We start from the raw sequence: 22,867 nt of genomic DNA on the forward strand, positions 1-22,867 counted from the left end.
AACAACTGGACAGTCAAGTCATAACTGATGAGTTGTAACGCACACACATCACGCAAGAACACCACCACATTGCCAAACCACAGGGCCAAAGTCCACATGTTCCAATCTCTCCAAACCATATCCTACTCTGACATCCAAAGCCACCTAAAAAAAGGCCCTGTCCTTCGGCTTCGAGCTGTAAGAGTCTCTAAAGTAGTTACTTACGAGTGGAGTCATTTGTCAGGAAATGGTCTGCTCTAATTTTGAGCTGAGTATCGACGTCAATACAATAACGAAGTGAGAGGCTCAGCAGCAACTTGACAAATTAATGTGATTGCTATCTTACTCTTGATTTGCACGAATGCTGTAGCCTAGATTGAACAGTAGCCCTGGACTACTTGAAAATGGTGCTATTATTACTAGGAATAATATCAGTAGTATTATCAAACCTTATAAAAGTTGGATGCATCTAATAGGTCACATGGGTATCCAACCATTGACCATAGGCCTACAAGAAAAGCTGTAAGTTGTGCTTCTGAAGTGAAAGGATTGCTCCTGCGTAAACCATATTGCCTCCACATCTCCACAGCATTGCCTCGGTGCTATACAATGTACTTCAAGCAGAGAATACTCGAACAGTTTCCCATGCCTCTCCGTCGCTGTGTCCTATCTGGCCCATGATTCATTCTGACCACACGGTCAGAGCACTTAACGGAGAGACTACGGTTCCGGCCACAACCTCCGCGGTTCACCTCGCAGCGAATCACGAAGTCAAAACCGTTACAATCATTAAACACTCTCTTACCTTCATTCTCTGGGTAATTCCGTAAGCCTTCACATGGTGCGAATTGGTGGAGAAGAAAAGGTGAGAAAAGCAAAAGGGATGGATAGATCCAAAGGAAGAGTACTGCCATGTTTCAGGCTGCGCTGCGCGCTCGCTGCATCCCTGTTCGTGTGGAGTTGGTGAGCGAGCCCTCGCGAATGAGAGCAGAGAAGGAAAAGAGAGAGAGAGAGAGAGAGAGAGAAGGGAAAGAGGAGGAGACGGGAAGGAGGGTCCAGCGCAAGCCAAGCGCTGTCAATCTCGGGCGAGCCGGGTGGTGTGGAAACGCGAGACCTCGCGCTGTCGCGACACACACAAGCACGCACATACACACGCACGCACACACACACACACACACAGACACACACGCGGGCCTGCGTTCTCCATCACTGCACCTCTGAGGTTTGGAGAACGGTGCACATGGATACAGAAGGTTTTTATCCAAAAGGGCATTTGAAGATTCAGACTGAAAGTGAGTTGTGTCTGCTAATGGTTGTCCAGCGGTCATAGGCCTATTTCATTTAGTTGAATGGGCAGTTAAATATTGATGAGATAGTTGGGGGGCTCAATAATTGGCCTACATGGAAACTGCCTGTGTCAGGCTCACCATTGTAGGTCTGCTCTACTTTCAGAGAATGACAGCAGCTACAGGCTACAGCTCTCAGAAGAACCCAGTTTCATGGATTCCGGATTCAAATCCAATGCTTGTATGGAGATGTATTCTGGTTGGAATGTGTGTATTGCGCTGTGATAAGATGTGTGTGTGTCTGACTGTCGGTATTTTTCTGGGGGTCTAAATGAATAAATCATGGTTTCTGCCTGTCATATTAAATGCGTGTGTGAAGAGTGGGGAAGGGGGAGAATGCGCGAGGTCAACCTCAATCTTCTGCTTTTTAACACACCAGACCGAAACAGCCGGCAGGGAATTCAGCACCACGGAGAGAGCACAAGCATTTTAATAACAGGACAGATGTACCCCTCTCGCTTTGCTTCCCGTGTGTGTATGTGTTCTTTCTGTTTCGGTAAACCTACTAAATTGATGTCAACCCCCCAGTTAATTCCTTATTAGAACCTCCATCCATTGTGTCCGCAGCATCCAACAGACACGCCTCAATCACACCGACAGCATCATTGCATAACATCGTACGCAGCATCATCTGGATATGAGTGCAGCAAAAGTTCAACGTTCACTTTTTGCTACCATTTCTGTCAAGCCGTCTACGCATCGAATATGATGCATGACACCGTCGGTGTGATAGGCAACCAACTACACAAGAAGTACATTCATTTCCAATGGAACTGCAGCATTGCGTTGCAGAAGCAGTTGCAATGCGTTCTGTGTGGTCAAATTGTATGAGTGGACTTGACAGAAATAGTAGCAAAAGGTGACTGTTGAACTTTTGTGGCACACATATCCACCAACATTCACCTTCTGCTACCATTTCTGTCAAGCCGGTAGTCTACACATACAATTTGATCCATCCATTTTATGCACCACACCGAACTCACTGCAACTGCTTCTGCAACGCAATGCTCCAAGGCAAACGTAGCGTTCCATTGGAAATGAATGTAGTGTACTTCTGGTGTAACGGATGTGAAACGGCTAGCTAGTTAGCGGTGGTGCAGCGCTAAATAGCGTTTCCATCGGTGACATCACTTGCTCTCAGACCTTGAAGTGGTGGTTCCCCTTGCTCTGCAAGGGCCGTGGCTTTTGTGGAGCGATGGGTAACGATGCTTCGTGGGTGACTGTTGTTGATGTGTGCAGAGGGTCCCTGGTTCGCGCCTGGGTATTGGCGAGGGGACCGTCTAAAGTTTACTGTTACACTGGTGTACCAAAATGCAATGACGCTGTATGTGTGATCAAGGTGTTATGGTTTAACTTTGCTGGATGTCTAGCCTTATTGTCCGTACTTGACTGCATGTGCTTCGCTTTTCAACTAGCTTAAAGCCAGCTAGTTGGTGTGTGTGTGTGTGTGTGTGTACACCAGTTGAAAATATCGAACGCATGCGTACAGCAGCATTTCGGTACACCATAATGACATTAATTTCCAATGAAACACTGCATTGCGTTGCAGAGGCAGTTGCAGTGCGTTCGGTGTGGTGCATAAATTGGATTTAGAAATTGACTGGTTAATGGCAGGGCCGATTTAATTAGGTTCGATTTCAAGTTTTCATAACAATCAGTAATCAGCATTTTTGGATGCTGATTATGGCCGATTACACTGCACTCCACGAGGAGACTGTGTGGCAGGCTGACCACCTGTTACGTGAGTGCAGCAAGGAGCCAAGAAGGTAAGTTGCAAGCTAGCATTAAACTTATCTTATAAAAAACAATCTTAACATAATCACGAGTTAACTACACATGGTTGATGATATTGCTAGTTTAACTAGCTTGTCCTGAGTTGCATATAATCAATGCGGTGCCTGTTAAATTATCATCAAATCACAGCCTACTTCGCCAAACTGGTGATGATTTAACAAAAGCACATTCGCGAAAAAAGCACAATCGTTGCACCAGTGTACCTAACCATGAACATCAATGCCTTTCTTAAAATCAATACACAAGTATATTTTTTTAAACCTGCATATTTAGTTATTTTAATGTTAGCAGGCAATATTAACTAGGGCAATTGTGTCACTTCCCTTGCTTTCCAGTGCAAGCAGAGTCAGGGTAATGTCCCGTTCTGACCTTAGTTCTGTTATTATATATTTGTTTTAGTATGGTCAGGGTGTGAGTTGGGTGGGTTGTCTATGTTCGCTTTTCTATCATTTGGGATTTCTGTGTTTGGCCAAGTATGGTTCTCAATCAGAGGCAGCTGTCAATAGTTGTCCGTGATTGAGAGTCATACTTAGGTAGCCTGGTTTCACTTTTGAGTTGTGGGTGTTTGTCTTCCGTGTCAGTGTTTGTTACCACAGGGGATTGTTTAGTTTATTCACGTTTATTGTTTTGTTCCAGTGTTCTGTTGTGTTTGAATAAACATTATGGACACTTACCACGCTGCGGCATTGGTCCTCCGATCCTTCTCACTACTCCTCCTCAGAAGAGGAGGACGAGATCCCTTACAGGTCCATACAGCAGTTTGGGCCGCCTGGCTCGTTGCGAACTGTGTGAAGACCATTTCTTCCTAACAAAGACCGTAATTCATTTGCCAGAACTGTACATAATTATGACATAACATTGAAGGTTGTGCAATGTAACAGCAATATTTAGACTTAGGGTTGCCACCTGTTCGGTAAAATGGGGCGGCATGGTAGCCTAGTGGTTAGAGCGTTGGACTAGTAACCGGAAGGTTGCGAGTTCAAACCCCCGAGCTGACAAGGTACAAATCTGTCGTTCTTCCCCTGAACAGGCAGTTAACCCACTGTTCCTAGGCCGTCATTGAAAATAAGAATTTGTTCTTAACTGACTTCCCTGGTTAAATAAAGGTAAAAGAAATACGGAACGGTTCTGTATTTCACTGAAAGAACAATTGTTTGGTTTTCGAAATGATAGTTTCCAGATTTGACCATATGAATGAATTTCTGTGTGTTTATTATATTATAACTAACTTTGATAAAGCAGTCTGAGCAGTCTGACTGAGCGGTGGTAGGCAGTAGCAGGCTCGTAAGCATTCATTCAAACAGCACTTTCCTGCGTTTGTCAGCAGCTCTTTGCAATGCTTGAAGCACAGCGCTGTTTATGACTTCAAGCCTATCAGCTCCCGAGATTAGGCTGGCAATACTATAGTGCCTTTAAGAACATCCAATAGTCAAAGGTATATGAAATACAAATGGTATAGAGAGAAATAGTCCTATAATTCCTATAATAACTACAACCTAAAACTTCTTAACTGGGAATATTGAAGACTCATGTTAAAAGGAACCACCAGCTTTCATATGTTTTCATATGTTCTCATGAACTTAGACGTTAGCTTTTTTACTTGGTACACATATTGCACTTTTACTTTCTTCTCCAACACTGTGTTTTTGCATTATTTAAACCCAATTGAACATGTTTCATTATTCATTTGAGACTAAGTTGATTATATTTGTGTATTATATTTAGTTAAAATAAAAGTGCGTTGTTGTAATTGTCATTATTACAAATATATACGTAAAAATTGGCCGATCAATCGGTATTGGCTTTTTTTGGTCCTCCAATAATTGGTATCAGTATCGGCGTTGAAAAATCATAATCGGTCGACCTCTAATCCAGATGATGCTGCATACTATTTTGCACAACGACGCTGTCGGTGTGTTCGAAGCGTTAGTGGAGCACCCCAAAGTAGCGTTGTGGACTGCTCCAAAGAAAATTAATAACTTTCGCCAGAACGCAAAGATACATCTGGTGGACATGAGGCGTACTGCTGAGGCGTACTGCTGAGGCGTACTTCTGAGGCGTACTGCTGAGGCGTACTGCTGAGGCGTACTTCTGAGGCGTACTGCTGAGGCGTACTTCTGAGGCGTACTGCTGAGGCGTACTGCTGAGGCGTACTGCCGCAATGCTTTCAATACTTTCAACTCATGCTTTGGTTTATGTGGTACAAACAGAAGTACATACACAGACTCCAACTAGCTAGCTCTTTTTTTGTTGAATCTCCCGTATGGGCTCGGGAGAGATGAAGGTCGAAAGCCATGCGCCCTCCGGAACACAACCCGCACTGCTTCTTAACACAGCGCGCATCCAACGCGGAAGCCAGCCGCACCAATGTGTCGAAGGAAACACCGTGCACCTGGCAATCAGGATAGCGTTCACTGTGCCTGTGTTCTTTTGCCCATCTTAATCTTTTTCTTTTATTGGCCAGTCTGAGATATGGCTTTTTCTTTGCAACTCTGCCTAGAGGGCCAGCATCCCGGAGTCGCCTTTTCAATGTTGACGTTGAGACTGGTGTTTTGCGGGAACTATTTGCCAGTTGAGGACTTGTGAGGCATCTGTTTCCCAAACTAGACACTTTAATGTACTTGTCCTCTTGCTCAGTTGTGCACCGGGGCCTCAAACTCTTCTTTCTATTCTGGTTAGGGCCAGTTCGCGCTGTTCTGTGAAGGGAGTAGTACACAGGGATGTACGAGATCTGCAGTTTCTTGGCAATTTCTCGCATGGAATAGCCTTCATTTCTCAGAACAAGAATAGACTGACGAGTTTCAGAAGAAAGTTATTTGTTTCTGGCCTTTTTGAGCCTGTAATCAAACCCACAAATCCTAATGCTCCAGATACTCAACTAGTCTAAAGGCCAGTTTAATTGCTTCTTTAATCAGAACAACAGTTTTCAGCTGTGCTAACATAATTGCAAAAGGGTTTTCTAATGATCAATTATCCTTTTAAAATGCTCCTTAACACCAACCCGCTTAACCCGGAAGCCAGCTGCACCAATGTGTCAGAGGAAACACCGTTCAACTGACCACGGAAGGCACCCGGTCCGCCACAAGGAGTCGCTAAAGTGCCATGAGCCATGTAAAGCCCCCACGGCTAAACCCTCCCCTAACCAGGATGATGCTGGGCCAATTGTGCGCCACCCTATGGAACTCCCAGTCACGTCCGGTTGTCTGCCTGGGATCGAACACGGATCTGTAGTGACAACTCAAGCACTGTGACGCAGTGCCTTAGACCGCTGCGCCACTCGGGAGGCCCCCCGAGTCTCTACTTTTATCCAATGTACAAAACACAATTTCAAATTTTGCTACATAAGACCGAATCGAGGCAGTCGGTTACATATGCATCAGGTGGACATCGGACATCACACCTACAGCGTCGTTGCGCAAAATGGAACGCAGCATAATCTGGATATCTGTGCAACAAAAGTTCAACATTCACCTTCTGCTACCATTTCTGTCAAGCCATCTACGCACACAGTTTGAGGCATAGGTTTGATAAATCCAACGTATGCACATAGCAGCGGGAAGTCGTTTTGGGGATGGTGGTTGATTCGTATATTTTTCTGCAGCACCTTCAGCGCCCCTACTTCCCGCGGCTATGCATATGCACCACATATGCAACTGCCTCTGCAATGCAGCAAGGCAAACGCAGCCTTCCATTGGAAATGAATGTACCTCTGGTGAACCAAAAGGCAATGTCGCTGTCAGTGTGATCGAGGTGTTAGGCCTATACCTAAACAGCGTTGCATCAACGTTGCTGCTGGTTGATTTCATTTTAACCAAGAATTATTTTTTTTAAAGAAGAATTGTAGGTTTTTATCTAAATCAGTTATGAATCAGACTATTGAATGTTGTCCGGACATCTTTGCCCTGTGTTCCAGCTGCTAAATAGTGTTCTAGTTCACCGCAGACAGGTTTGGATGATTAACGCTGGGTCACGACCACAATTATAATTTACCACGATAGCATATCTTCAGCGCACTTCTGTCCGAAATGAGGCTCCTGAAAGACCCATAAAAACGTCAAACACACACTGATTTATGCCGTTTCCCCCTATATCTCAACCTTTGGTTTGTGCTGTGTGTGTGTGTGTACAGCGCACTGCTTCCAGAAATTTGTTACGGGTCCAATTATGATGACGATTGGTTCCGTGTGCCAGCTTTACTCAGATGACCTAATTTCCAGAGTTGGGTGCGGGGAGAGAAAAACAAGCAGTTGTTTTTTTGTCTCTACTTTTTCCCTTTCTTTTCTTTTCTCCTTTTCCCTTCTGCCATGAAGCTGCATTCAGTCGTCCATCTGGTGACAAAACAGTGCGCTGTCATGCATTCCAACGGTGACAACGTGATGTGCCTCTTAAACCCGGGTCACTACCCCCCACCACACACACACACCGGAGTAGGCCCTTGTGGAAGCAGACAAGCTTCTATAGGTAAACCCGTGCAAAGTGCTCCAACAGCAAACGGCGTCTGAAGGACTCAGTGGGCTTCATACAAATGGACACATGGACCCAAGTAAGCCACATGAGAGTTCTCTGTCATTCTTTCCCTCCCCCATCTTCTCTGCGTGCCTCTGTCTCTCTCTTTCGGATGTTTGATCTTCCCTGAGGCTTAGCGTTCATCTCCAGAAGGAAATAACTTGACCCTCTCTTGCTTCCTCTTTCTCTCCGTCCCTTTCTAAAAAAGCACGGAACCTTCTTTCACTTGTTCTCACTTGTTCTCTCCCTGTTCTAATTCCTCTTTCATTCAAAGTGAACTGTGAACTCCTGTCTCTCAGCCTTCACCCTCTGTAGGTCAGTTTGCTTCCCAAATGAGCACCAAAAACGAACCCTGGTTGCTGGCGCTTTTAATAAGAGTGTTCGACAAAAAAATGCTAAACAATTTGCCACTACAACCAGGGGTGATTGATTAAGGGAGATCACAACAAAATAAAGGTGGAGCAGAGTTCCCAAAAGAGTTTCTTTCAACCTCATACACATAAATAGAGAAGAGGAGTAAGCTTGGGGGGACTGATAGGGGTGCAGAGGTGATGACAGGGTCATCTGCCTAGTCAAGCCCAGACCCCAAAACTCATTCTGGGGTCTCCCCCCCACTCCCTCCTTTTCTCTCCCTCTTTCAGACTCAGTCATGTGGTAATGTCTCTATTGTGGCAGGCTGAAGGCTAAAATGGCTGACAGCTTGGAACTGGCATTAACCAGAAAGAAAGACTTCCAGCCCTAATCAGGCTAGTGAGCAGTGAGGGCCTTTAGGAAGAACTGCTGCCTAGGTCTGGGTAAGAAGGAACACCACTGGCTCTGACTAAAAAAGAAAAAGCGAGTGTTGGTCTCTCTCTCTCTCGCTCTCTCTCTCTCTCTGTGCTTAGCTTCGCTCTCTTTCTGTCTCACTCTTTCTCAAACACACACTACCTATCACATATGCACACACGCTTTCTCTATCTCTCTAGAGACATATACACACACAGCTCTTTCTCTTTCTCGCATTCACTTTCTCTCTTTCACACACGCACACACCCGCACACGCACACACAGGCAGACAGGGCGATTCGTCATGTCAGAGAAGCTCACAGTGCCGCCACACAAAAGGTGAGTGGGAGTGTGGGAAAGGCCAGTGCACAAAGCCAACCTTGCCCCCGCCTGCCTCCTCTTGGCTGGGGCAGACACAGCCCTCAGCCCCTCAGCCCCTCTAACCCCCATCCTCCTCCACGGCCCCCAATGCAGTACCCCAATCCCCAGCCCCTCAACCTCAGGCCAGACTGTTATCCAGCCTCCTCCACAAAGACAGAGGATCAGTCCCAAATGCCACCCTATTCCCTATGTACTACACTACTTTTGACCAGGGCCCATAGGGAACAGGGTGCCATTTGGGATGCATGGAGACCACTGCTCGCCAACGGCTCTGGCAGACAGAGATAGAGAGAGTCCGCTCGAACCTCTTCATGCTGCTACTCGCGAAGAGAGAAAGTGAAGAGAGAGTAAATCTTCTCCTCTTCGCCCGCTCAGCTGTCCCTACAAAGACAGAAAGAAAAAGAAAGACAGTCTCTTCCTCTCCCGTCGTTCTCTCTCTCTGCCATCCTTCTAGTGCGTACCTGACTTCTTGTCCATACCTACGCTGCAGTTGTGCAGCTGGGAAGGGGAAGACTGGACACACAAACACAAACTGCTGGGGAAAGGTTCACTTACATAACGAGTCATTGTTTCATATTTGATCAAAGCTGACCTTCCTTTCCTGTATCATGTTCATGAGCCTCGGGGAGTAAAGAAATAAAGAACGCACACCCTTAGAAGCAAGGCGGACACTGCAACAAGGTCTCACAGTCTCTCGTCAGAATTAGACGTTTCTTAAACGTTACATTTCAAAGTTGTCTGTCACGTTCTGACCTTAGTTCCTTTGTTTTGTCTTTGTTTAGTATGGTCAGGGCGTGAGTTGGGTGGGTTGTCTATGTTCGTTTTTCTATGATTTTCTATTTCTGTGTTTGGCCTGATATGGTTCTCAATCAGAGGCAGCTGTCTATCGTTGTCCCTAATTGAGAACCATATTTAGGTAGCCTGTTTTCCTTCGTGTTCTGTGGGTGGTTATTTTCAGTCTTTGTGTCTGCACCAGATAGAACTGTTTCGGTTGTCACTTTGTTGTTTTGTATTTTTGAAGTGTTCAGTTTCTTATTAAAAAGATGAACACTAAGCACGCTGGGCTTTGGTCCTCTCCTTCTTCCCAAGACAGCCGTTACATTGTTCCAAACGTCAAATTTCTAAGTGTTTAAGGTTAAGTTGAGGCATTAACTCCACATTTTTAAGATTAGGGTTAAGTTTAGACATTAACTCCGGATGGTTAAGGTATCGGTTCAAGGTTTGGGATAGGCTTAAAGCTAAAATCTCAAAAACAACTTTCTATTGCTGGATTTGAACATGCAACCTTTGGCAACAGAGGCAGATGCCCATCTGCCATTCTCGTCTACAACAAACTCTCATCTACAACGCCCTAGCACAGAGTCCCAAGTGGTGCACGTTTTCATTGTTTTGCCCTAGCACTACACAGCTGATTTAAATGATCAACTAATCGTCAAGCTTTGATAATTGAATCAGCTGTGTAATGTTAGGGAAAAAAACAGAGCGTGCACCACCGAGTTTGGGAAACGCTGCCTTAGCAAAACCGAAACCTACTTGAAGGGAACGGTGCCCACTGTTTCCACGTCATCTCCCAACATCCTTAGACATGGATGGACGTCTAATACAGACTTGTATCATGGGTGACATGACTGGGACAGACTGGCAGAGCTATCAGTGAATCTGACAGGTGGACAAATGAAACTGCCGTGAAGGAGCACTGCTGATGGACGCCATTTTGTGCCTGTAATCTCCCCCACACGGATCTGAGGGCCTGAGTGACAGGCGGTTGGCAGTGCAGACGGTTGAGTCAGGGGAATTCTGCTTGTTAAGAGCCCTATCGATGGAGGGATGTCCAGAGCGAGATAAAGATTCATTTGATTGTATGAGGGATGTCAATCAATCATTCTGCCTCTCACGCTCCACTGTACTCCTCTTTTCCAGTGATTCTTCCTCTCGTCTCCAATTAAACTGATATATCATCACAAAGGAGTTTCGAACAAGGGCAGAACATGTAAGATGAAATGGTTTAATATGTCACCAAACGTTCACAATCTCTCCCCTCATCCATTGTATCCCTGGGCAGACCTAGGAGAGAGATATACATGTGTATCTAGCCACACACACACATATGATTTGTCACCATCTCTCTCGGCACAGAGAGGCCTGCGCTAATGGACACACACTGTGTGTGCTAAACAAATTAGACCCATTACTGAGAGCGAGAGAGAGAGAGAGAGAGCAGAAGAGAGGAAAATGGTACAGAAGGAGAGAGAAAGGGATAGAGAGATATGAGAGAGAGAACAGGAGAGAGCAACAGAGAGAAGGAGATAAAGGAACACTAGATAGAGTGACAGATGCAGGGAGAAGAGTGAAAGTTAATACAGACAGGGGAAGAGTGAGGGGACAGAGCGAGATAGAGATTTATGAGAGAGAAATATGTGAGAGGCACAGTAATGGTTATTGGGCACTCTGCAGTGTGGGTGTGTGTGTGAGAGTGTGTGTGTGTGTGTGTGTCTGTGTTGGATAAGCTGGTCACTGGTTCCCAGAGGTGTGTTCTAGGACCATCACCAAGTCTAGATGTCTGAATAGTGAACACACTCTCATGAGGGGGAGTAAATGCATTATCATTCATCACACATAACTCTCTCTCAATCACTCATGCACACAAACATGCTGGCGCACACACACACACACGTAATACTACACTGACTGTGAGCCAGACTCATCCATCTCCATGCATACATGTGTGTGTGAGGTGTAATTAATTTAACCCGGCGGGGTTGGGAGGGTGATAGCCGTAGTGATTCTCTCTCACGTCTGATTGTTCCATAATCAGATTGACACTCAGTCAGATAGGGGGGTATTCCTCTCCGTTCTCCCCTTTCTCACCACCTTCATCTTTTTATCTGTCTCCATGCTACACTTCCTCTCCTCCTTGCTCCTCCCCCCCCTCTCTCATACCGCCTCATCCTCCATCTTCCTGTCTCTTTCTGTCTGCTCCTCTCTTCTCCTCCCTCCCCCTCACTTATCCTCTTTCCTCCCCCTCTCTCCCCCCGTGGAGATATAAACACATCATTGTGTCTGAGCACTGATCACATTACCTGTATTAATGTACCCAATAACCACAGCACCTACTGTGTGTGTGTGTGTGTGTGTGTGTGTGTGTGTGTGTGTGTATTTGTGTGTCTGCGTATGTTTGTGTGTACAGGCTTACCAGCTGCCTCAGGTCTCCAGTGATCTATACAGCTATCTCACTCACTGATTAATATTTATATTTCAGAGAGCACACACACACTGGCGAGAAGGATCCTTTTATATCGGAAAACATCTGATAAAGCAGATGCGGTGGCAAGAGCTCTACATTAAAACACTTGAGTGGTAGCACTGGTGCTCCCAATTTAAACAAGTTAGGATCACCGCGTGAAATATAGGAGCACCAGATTATATTTTGTCTATTGATTGAGGTACAGTCTATATTGGGCCTATATGTATTCTAACTACTTATTAAGCACATGCTGTGCCCTAACACTGTGAATATGTGCATGCAAAATGTGTATGTAAAATGTATGTACAGTCGTGGCCAAAAGTTTTGAGAATGACACAAATATTCATTTTCACAAAATCTGCTGCCTCAGTTTGTATGATGGCAATTTGCATATACTCCAGAATGTTATGAAGAGTGATCAGATGAATTGCAATTAATTGCAAAGTCCCTCTTTGCCATGCAAATGAACTGAATCACAAAAAGACATTTCCACTGCATTTCAGCCCTGCCACAGAAGGAACAGCTGATATTTTGGGTCCATGACCAGGAAACTCCCCAGACCTTAATTCCATTGAGAACTTCTGGTCAATCCTCAAGAGGCAGATGGACAAACTCCAAGCATTGATTATGCAAGAATGGGCTGCCATGTGCCCAGAAGTTAATTGACAGCATGCCAAGCCAGATTGCAGAGGTCTTCAAAAAGAAGGGTCAACAATGCAAATATTGACTCTTTGCATCAACTTCATGCAATTGTCAATAAAAGCCTTTGACACTTATGAAATGCTTGTAATTATACTTCAGTATTCCATAGTAACATCTGACAAAAAAATATATCTAAAGACACAGAAGCAGCAAACTTTGTGGAAATTAATATTTGTGTCATTCTCAAAATTTTTGGCCACGACTGTATGTATATGTAGTAAAAAAAAGTTGTAATAAAGAGGGGTTAATAAAAACATTTAAAATAAAAAATAAAATAAACACTGGAAATACATTAGTTTATCATAAAAGCTCAAATATCATTGAAAAAAATATATTTTTGAAATATTAGGTTTCTACATTGAGTAAAAGCACTATTTTCCTATTGAGATGCAGTACGTTGAACATTGTAGCCGTCTCTTTGAAAACGTCATGTTTGTGAGGATGACATGCAAGAGATCTGTCATTCATTCATTGCTATCATCCTTGAGCTCCTGAAGAAGCTACCTCTTTTCCTTTCTTTCTGTGCGACCAAATGTTTAGATATACTGGTAAAGTTACCAGAGGGGTATTATACCAAGCAAGCTATACTGAACAAAAATATCAACTCAAAATGTAAAGTGTTGGTTCCATGTTTCATGAGCTGAAATAAAAGATCTCAGAAATGTTCCATATGCACAAAAAGCTTTATTTTGCTCAATTTTGGTAGTGAGCATTTTTCCTTTGCCAAGATAATTCATCCACCTGACAGGTGTGGTATATGAAGAAGCTGATTAGACAGCATGATCATTACAGAGGTGCATCTTGTGCTGGAGACAATAAAAGGCCACTCTAAAAGGTGCAGTTTTGTCTCTCAATGCAATGTCACAGATGTCTCAAGTTTTCAGGGAGCGTGCATGGAATGGAATGTTCATTTCTCTACCATAAACCACCTCCAACATCCTTTTAGAGAGTTTGGCAGTATGTCCAACCTGCCTCACAACCGCAGACCACGTGTACGGTGTGTGGGCGAGCAGTATGCTGATGTTAACGTTGTGAACAGACTGCCCCGTGTTGGCGGTGGGGTTATGGTATGGGAAGACTGCCCCGTGGTGGCGGTGGGGTTATGGTATGGGCAGACTGCCCCGTGGTGGCGGTGGGGTTATGGTATGGGCAGACTGCCCCGTGGTGGCGGTGGGGTTATGGTATGGGCAGACTGCCCCGTGGTGGCGGTGGGGTTATGGTATGGGCAGAGTGCCCCGTGGTGGCGGTGGGGTTATGGTATGGGCAGAGTGCCCCGTGGTGGCGGTGGGGTTATGGTATGGGCAGACTGCCCCGTGGTGGCGGTGGGGTTATGGTATGGGCAGACTGCCCCGTGGTGGCGGTGGGGTTATGGTATGGGCAGACTGCCCCATTTGGCATCTTCACCTGCGGGATCGTCTGGAGGGGGGGGGGTGGTGCCATCTATATTTTATTACTTATCGTCAATGCCATCTTTGCTGTGCTTGTCAATGCACCCTTTTTTCAATGCACAAAAGTGTTACATTGCGTGAAATTTAAAATGCTAAATGTCTAATGTGATATGTCTCAACACAAAAAAACAAAAACTAAGTGGATGATGACTCAATTATAGCAAGAGGGAGGGAATATGATTCCATTGGTTCTCATCTCACGGCTCAGTCATTTCATTTAGGGTAAGTGGACTTAGCTGTGAGTTAGCCTGCGCCAGAGCAGGTTAGTTCTGAAGCATAACCATGTGAAGGAGGAGTGCTGAGGTTGCTATAGCCCCCCAACCCCACCCCTTCTCCCTCACTGGAATGACGAACCGCCCTTGCTGTCTCTGCCTGGCCGGCTCCCTCCTGTCCACTGGGATTCTCTGCCTCCCTGCCTATGTCCCTATTACAGGGGCTGAGTCACTGGCTTACTAGGAGGCCTGCTCTTCCATGCCGTCCCTAGGAGGGGTGCGTCACGTTGTGCCAGGCTTTTTTTGTGCTATACTCGACATGAGTGGGTTGAGTCACTGATGTGATCTTCCTGTCCAGTCTTGTGCCCCCTCGGGCGGTGGAGGATATCTTCATGGGCTATACTCAGCCTAGATTCAGGGTAGTAAGTTGGTAGTCTGTTGATATCCCTCTAGTGGGGAGGGGGCTGTGCTTTGGCAAAGTAGGTATGTCCTGCCTGGTTGGCCCTGTCAAAGGTATCGTTGGACGGGGCCACAGTGTCCCACAACCCCCCCTGTCTCAGCCTCCAGTATCTATGCTGCAATAGTCTATGTACCGGGGGGCTAGGATCAGTCTGTTTTATCTGGTGTAATTCTCCTGTCTTATCTGGTGTCCTGTGTGAATTTAAGTATCCTCCCTCTAATTCTCTCTCCCTCCCCTCCTGGAGGACCTGAGGCCTAAGACCATGCATCAGGACTACCTGGCATGATGACTCCATCTGGTAGCGCTGCTGACCAGTTTCAACTGTTCTGCCTGTGGCTACGGAACCCTGAGCTGTTAACCGGACGTGCTACCTTGTCCCAGACCTACTGTTTTACGACTCTCCCCTCTCTCTCTCTCTCTCTCTCTCTCTCAATCTCTCTCTCTTACTCTACCGCAACTGCTGTCTCGACCTCTGAACGCTCAGCTATGAAAAGCCAACTGACATTTACTCCTGAGGTGCTGACCCGTTGCACTCTCTACAACCACTATAATTACTATTTGACGCTGCTGGTCATATATGAACATCTTGAAGAACAATCTGGCCTTAATGGCCATGTACTCTTAGAGTATAATCTCCACCCAGCATAGCCAGAAGAAGACTGGCCACCCCTCAGAGCCTGGTTCCTATCTAGGTTTCTTCCTAGGTTCCTGTCTTTCTAGGAAGTTTTTCCTAGCCACTGTGCATCTACATCGGCATTGCTTGCTGTTTGGGGTTTTAGGCTGGGTTTCTGTATAAACACTTTGTGACATTTGTTGATGTAAAAAGGGCTTTATAAATAAATTTGATTGATTGTTTGATTGACCTGCTTCTATCTGGTTGGGCGACAAGCAAGCCGTGAAACCATGATGCTAACAAATCTGTACTCGATTAATTCTCTAGGGCACTCAAAAACAACAGTACAAGAGATTTTTTCACAGTTGAACAGTGCTCTCAAAATAACTCCTTGTCTAACAGCAAAATATTTTGTTGCATATGCAACCAAATTGTATGCACTTTAGAGCACAGATGGTGGCAGTGGTTCAGATTGGGCCCTGTGTACCTGTTTTTTCTAGAAGGGATTGGGACACAACATTTTCACTGTCAATATGGGTTGTTAGTGAGCTGCAAGTCCACATTTGGTGGGTAGCTAGCTGCAAATTCACATTTGGTGGGGTAGCTAGCTGCAAGTTCACATTTGATGGGGTAGCTAGTTGCAAATTCACATTTGGTGAGGTAGCTAGCTGCAAATTCACATTTGGTGGGTTAGCTAGCTGCAAGTTCACATTTTATGGGGTAGCTAGCTGCAAATTCACATTTGGTGGGGTAGCTAGCTGCAAGTTCACATTTGATGGGGTAGCTAGCTACAAATTCACATTTGGTGGGGTAGCTAGCTGCAAGTCCACATTTGATGGGGTAGCTAGCTGCAAGTTCACATTTGGTGGGGTAGCTAGCTGCAAGTCCACATTTGGTGGGGTAGCTAGCTGCAAGTTCACATTTGGTGTGGTAGCTAGCTGCAAGTTCACATTTGATGGGGTAGCTAGCTGCAAGTTCACATTTGGTGGGGTAGCTAGCTGCAAGTCCACATTTGGTGGGGTAGCTAGCTGCAAGTTCACATTTGGTGGGGTAGCTAGCTGCAAGTCCATAATTTGGTGGGTAGCTGCAAGTCCACATTTGGTGGGTAGCTGCAAGTCCACATTTGGTGGGTAGCTGCAAGTCCACATTTGGTGGTGTAGCTGCAAGTCCATATTTGGTGGGGTAGCTAGCTGCAAGTCCATATTTGGTGGGGTAGCTAGCTGCAAGTCCACATTTGGTGGGTAGCTGCAAGTCCACATTTGGTGGGGTAGCTAGCTGCAAGTCCACATTTGGTGGGGTAGCTGCAAGTCCACATTTGGTGGGATAGCTAGCTGCAAGTCCACATTTGGTGTGGTAGCTGCAAGTCCACATTTGGTGGGGTAGCTGCAAGTCCACATTTGGTGGGTAGCTGCAAGTCCACATTTGGTGGGGTAGCTAGCTGCAAGTCCACATTTGGTGGGTAGCTGCAAGTCCACATTTGGTGGGGTAGCTAGCTGCAAGTCCACATTTGGTGGGGTAGCTGCAAGTCCACATTTGGTGGGATAGCTAGCTGCAAGTCCACATTTGGTGTGGTAGCTGCAAGTCCACATTTGGTGTGGTAGCTGCAAGTCCACATTTGGTGGGGTAGCTGCAAGTCCACATTTGGTGGGGTAGCTGCAAGTCCACATTTGGTGGGGTAGCTGCAAGTCCACATTTGGTGGGGTAGCTGCAAGTCCACATTTGGTGGGTAGCTGCAAGTCCACATTTGGTGTTGAGGTTGCAAGTCCACATTTGGTGGTGTAGCTGCAAGTCCACATTTCGTGGGTAGCTAGCTGCAAGTTCACATTTGGTGGGGTAGCTAGCTGCAAGTCCACATTTGGTGGGGTAGCTAGCTGCAAGTCCACATTTGGTGGGGTAGCTAGCTGCAAGTCCACATTTGGTGTGGTAGGAATCCATACTTGCTCACAACTGAAAGTATTCTCTGATAAGCAATGAGTCATTCTTTATCCTTATGCTGCCAGCTGCTCAAAGCCAAGTCTCTTCTGTCTACAGTGCTGGACCCTCGACACAGAGGATCAGCAGGCCAGGTCCATCCAGGGGCTTGCCTGAGGACACAGGGCCCAGAAGGAGGCTCCCTGCTGGGCCAAATGGACACAGTGGCTGCCTGTGTTTCCAAACATGGGCCTCTCAATGCCCAGAGGTCAGGCCTTCATTATAATTTAGGCCAAACAGAGGGGCCCTTGCGCTTTCATAGGCACACACACATGCACAAATTCAGAGTTAGAGTTTCAATTCTGACCCTATTTAACCCCACAGCGACAAGACTGAGAAAGGAAAGAAGGGAAGGAGTGATAGGGGAGGGGCATAATAAAAAAGAGAGGGAGTTAGAGAGACAGATGGGGGTAGTTAGCACTGAGGAGTGTGTTCATGATTAGAAGCAAGTGCGAGAGAGAGACAGAGAGTGTGAGAGAGAGAGAGAGAGAGACAGAGAAAGAGAGACAGAGACAGAGAGAGACAGAGAGAGACAGAGAGACAGAGAGAGACAGAGAGACAGAGAGAGACAGAGAGAGAGAGAGGGAGAGAGAGAGAGAGACTGACTAGATCCTAGATCTGTATTGTTGGTCAACGGGAGTTACACTGTGGAGTGTAGGATCAAAGAAAGAAAGTCAAAGTTAAACCAGAAGAGGGAGATATTAAGTCTAGATGCACAAAGCATTAAAAGGGTCCTAAGAGTAGGCATGTTCTTTGAGCTCAGCCACCATCCACTCACTGTCAGATGTGCGCCATCTAGCGGTAGTGCAGTGAAACATCATAAACTGAGAACAGTGTGCTGTCGAGGACACTGACATGACTGAATTCACAACTATTGCAATAATTTGGGGAAAAAACTAAGAAATAATTTGTTTGGATTCTGTACTATGTGTAAGTATCTAGATCTGAGTACTTTAAATGCATTTTTACAGTCCAAAAAACAGAAAAGAAACAGCAACATAACCTACAAGTGACCCTCTATGCCTCTGCTACCCCGACTCCTTTTAACAACTTGAAGATGAGGAGAGAGAGCCAGAGAGGGCAATTTGTGAGCTATTGAAAGGCTAGTGACCAGCGGCCACTGAGGCGGCAAAGACCCCTCTATCTAAAAAGATCGTTTCTGGATCAGCTGGCGGCATTAAGCTGAACTGAACCGTGAAGAGCCGTGAAGCCGCGTGCTCTCCCGTAATTAAAGCTCTTATTGATTACCGCGCTCCAGCGTACCATGGACCAGGACCGCAGGACTCGAGGCAGGTCGTGACTGGCGGCAGCTGCTTTGTCAGCCTGATAGGATACTTCAATTGTAGCCTTTACTATCTGAATGGTATGCTAATAGCTTATAGGATTCGTTTCAGTCGATTATTGATGGTTTCCAAGTGGACGGTTGGTCCACATTCGCAGAATTGTGCGGGGGAACGTCAAATAGAGAGAAGAGGAGATGGACGGGTGTGAATTCCACTTCAAGTCCATCAATTCGAGAGATTGACATTTAAAAAGTAATCTCTTAAAATGAATGGCACTTGTGGATTCTTCAATTGGAACTTCATTCCATCTCCAGAATTGACTGCATTGAATTGGAATTGAGCCCAGCACAGATAGCTACTTCTGAAGAGGGCTAATTTGCCCTGACGACAGAATGTTCTTTGCCAAGATGTTACAAGAAAGTAGAAAGGCAATTTGATAGGCAGGCCTTTGATTCAATCAGCCATAATCAATTCACTGAGAGAAAACATTTAAAATAAGTGTGTGTGTGTATGTATGTGCGTGCGTGTGTATGTGTGTGAGACAGGGAGAGAGAGGGAGAGAGAGAGAGAGAAGCCGTCATATCTAGTATTTATGAACAGAGGGGACACTGTAGAAAGATGACAGCTGGCCAGAGGACAAAGAACAGAGTCTTCTCAGATCAATCCTTGAAAGGTCTGCGTATCGATCTGTGTAACATCTCCATTGTGACATATCAAAACATCGCTCCAGACCTGAACAATTCTGATAGCACAAAATGACTTGGTTCCAGTGCTCTTTACAAAAAACACAAAGAAAGACTATCATCTCCATAGACTTCATATTGCCTTTTATGTCCTATCAAAGCACCTTTTCTCCTTGCCCACTCACTCACGCACTCACGCGCGCACACACAATCACACACACACACACACACACACACACATATCTGGCAGCCACCTGACAATATCTGAGCCGATGTTCTCTACTTCTCTATCTTCAGACATGCGAATGAACAAAAGACGACAGTGGTTCCCTCTAGCCTGATAGTAGGGAAGCAGGCTATAATCATGGCTGCCCAGTCCATCAAGTTGCTCCTGCTGCTTTATGGATGATAGGCAGCCAGAGCCCCTTGGCCACGGTCACTGTTTTACTGATTAGAGACAGACACACTGGATCTCAAGGAGCCATTAGCAATTCACCAGTCAGACGTGTGTGTGTGTGTGTGTGTGTGTGTATGTGTGTGTGTGTGTGTGTGTGCAGTGGCGGATCAAGGTATAGGCGACATGGGCAGCCACCCAGGGCGGCATCTAGCCGGGGGCGACACGGGGCGCCCGCACAAACAAATGTGGTTTGGTGACGTTTGCGCAAATCGTGTTTTCTTCCGCTCATTTGCACCTCACGTCAATGATATGTCACCGTGTGGGACTGTGGGTCAATGAACCTTGTCGGAGTGGGCGCCTTGATTCTAGTTTGTGAGCTAGGCAGGCTACTGCCTGGAAAGGTCTCCCACTCAGAAGTACGAGATGGGGGGGAGGTGGGGGTAGGTTGACCTCAGGTCTCCCCACTGGAAGCCAGAGGTAGGGGGAGCAGGGGGAATCTATCAAATAGTGCACCTCTAACTTTGTACTTTGTCAGACTCATATATTGTATTTCAATGATAATTCAGGGGCACTTCTGAAATATTTTGGAGCACCCTCTGAGCACTGGCCAGGATGAGAAGCCATCCACCTCCTCGGCCACACAGGCCTCTTCAGAAATGATTTCGAAGCCTCAGGATGAGAAGCCATCCACCTCCTCAGCCACACAGGTGTCTTCACAAATGTTGTCTGAGCCTGAGGATGAGGATGAAGACCCATTTGCTTCCACTTCTCCCCAGCAGGATTCTTCAGGTGTGTTTGTGCTCACATGCACTTTGTACAGTACTAATGCAATTAGTCAAATCAGTCACACTACGAAACGCTACAAAATCAACCACAATTCATTCATAATACTGTGAATAAATAGCTTCACAGACATATTGTTGCATTTTTCTCTGGTTTGTGCAAAATCGTTAAGAATAATATAAAAGCAGTCTGCACAACACCAAGGTGAATTGGTTTAGTCTTGACTCTTGGTTGACAGTGTTGGGGGATGGGTAATGTATTGATGCTCGAGTGTGTGTGTGTGTGTGTCTGTGTGTGAGCTGTGGTGTGTTTAGCCTGTGGTGGGGGATGGGTAATGTAGTCCTGACTCTTGGTTGACAGTGTTGGGGGATGGATAATGTAGTCTTGCCTCTTGGTTGACAGTGTTGGGGGATGGGTAATGTAGTCTTGACTCTTGGTTGACAGTGTTGGGGGATGGGTAATGTAGTCTTGCCTCTTGGTTGACAGTGTTGGGGGATGGGTAATGTAGTCTTGACTCTTGGTTGACAGTGTTGGGGGATGGGTAATGTAGTCTTGCCTCTTGGTTGACGGTGTTGGGGGATGGGTAATGTAGTCTTGACTCTTGGTTGACAGTGTTGGGGGATGGGTAATGTAGTCTTGACTCTTGGTTGACAGTGTTGGGGGGATGGGTAATGTATTGATGCTCGAGTGCCAAATCAACACACATGGATAAGAAAAGGTCTAAGCCATCAGGCGCCCAGTTTAGGACAAAGAGGAAAGGAGGAGAAACGCACCAAAGATAAAGGTACGCAGCTACGTCATCTCTTTACGAGTATAATATTATGCATGTAATGAAATAGGCTAGCATAACACTTATGTTTGTTAGCCTATGTTGCTATGTCGCTTGCTATGCTATTACACATAGGGTGGCAATATTCAGTTTTCTGTCCAACTAGCATGCATAACATTGGATATAATGTCACACAATTTCATCATGATAATGTCTGTAGCCTGCAGCAAAACGATTACAACCTAAATAGCATATTATTGATTTGGTTAGCTGTCATTGAGGTGACATCATAATGTTTTTCTGTGATTGTATTGACTAGGTCCTGAGCTCACTAAGGGGAATTTCTAATGCTGTAGGCTAACTTAAAATACATCTCTATTCTGCTGATATTTTGCATCTTTTGTGATATATTGAGTCTTTTGGGGTGTCTTATGCCTATAATTAGCCAAGGAGGTTGTATGGTTCATTTGGTTCCTATTCTGACATTTTGATAAATTGTGCCATAATGACATGTATATTCAATTGTGCAACAAATGGATTTAGGGTGTCAGACTCATATACTGTATTTCAATGATAGGGGGCACTTTTGAAATATTTTGGAGCACCCTCTGGCACTGGCCAGGATGAGGAGCCATCCACCTCATCAGCCACACAGGCCTCTTCAGAAATGATTTCGAAGCCTCAGGATGAGGATGAAGACCCATTTGCTTCCACTTCTCCCCAGCAGGATTCTTCAGGTGTGTTTGTGCTCACATGCACTTTGTACAGTACTAATGCAATTAGTCGAATCAGTCACACTACGAAACGCTACAAAATCAACCACAATTCATTCATAATACTGTGAATAAATAGATTCACAGACATATTGCTGCATTTTTCTCCTCTGGTTTGTGCGAAATCATTAAGAATAATATAAAACCAGTCTGCACAACACTAAGGTGAATTGGTTTAGTCTTGACTCTTGGTCAACAGTGTTGGGGGATGGGTAATGTAGTCTTGACTCTTGGTCAACAGTGTTGGGGGATGGGTAATGTAGTCTTGACTCTTGGTCAACAGTGTTGGGGATGTATATTTGTGTGTGTGTGTGTGTGTGAGCTGTGGTGTGTTTAGCCTTGAGCCAGCCAGCGGGCTGGTGAATAATCGACAGATCTGTTGAATCTCAGAACAGACAGACAGTCTTCTCTCCATCTCACGCTGCATCTCTCACCCTGCCTGCCGAGCCACTAATCATACCTCCCTCTGTAACTGACGAAGGCCAGACAGACAGCAGATACGCAGAAACAGGGGAGTGAAGAAGGGATTCAGAGAAGGATAGAGATAGACTGATACGATGCAGATGGACAGAGAAAGAGGGAACATTTAGAGAGAGAATGAGATACTGTACATGGATAGTCAGTGTGTTGTCTGTTGATTAAGCTTAGAGCAAAATGTTCTTTAGAAATGAAAACTCCCAGACTAACATTTTGTAATTATTTTCCTTTTATATGACTGACCTTTTCACAAAACTGATAACACCAACCTATACAGTCTA

At 45.6% G+C, this 22,867-nt stretch overlaps 1 protein-coding gene across 2 annotated transcripts in view; it reads right to left on the reverse strand.

The window, feature by feature from the left end:
* epha4b (eph receptor A4b) overlaps window positions 1–948 on the reverse strand; it is a 184,283-nt gene extending 183,335 nt beyond the window's left edge. For both annotated transcript variants that reach the window (XM_065005586.1, XM_065005585.1), the window contains exon 1: window positions 785–948. In XM_065005586.1, the coding sequence (XP_064861658.1) occupies window positions 785–893 (109 nt within the window). In that variant the 5' untranslated portion in view covers window positions 894–948. The remainder of the gene's footprint in view (window positions 1–784) is intronic.
* Between the last annotated feature and the right edge of the window lie 21,919 nt (window positions 949–22,867).

This window comes from Oncorhynchus nerka, linkage group LG20 (assembly GCF_034236695.1).
Source record: "Oncorhynchus nerka isolate Pitt River linkage group LG20, Oner_Uvic_2.0, whole genome shotgun sequence".
Lineage (NCBI taxonomy): Eukaryota > Metazoa > Chordata > Actinopteri > Salmoniformes > Salmonidae > Oncorhynchus > Oncorhynchus nerka.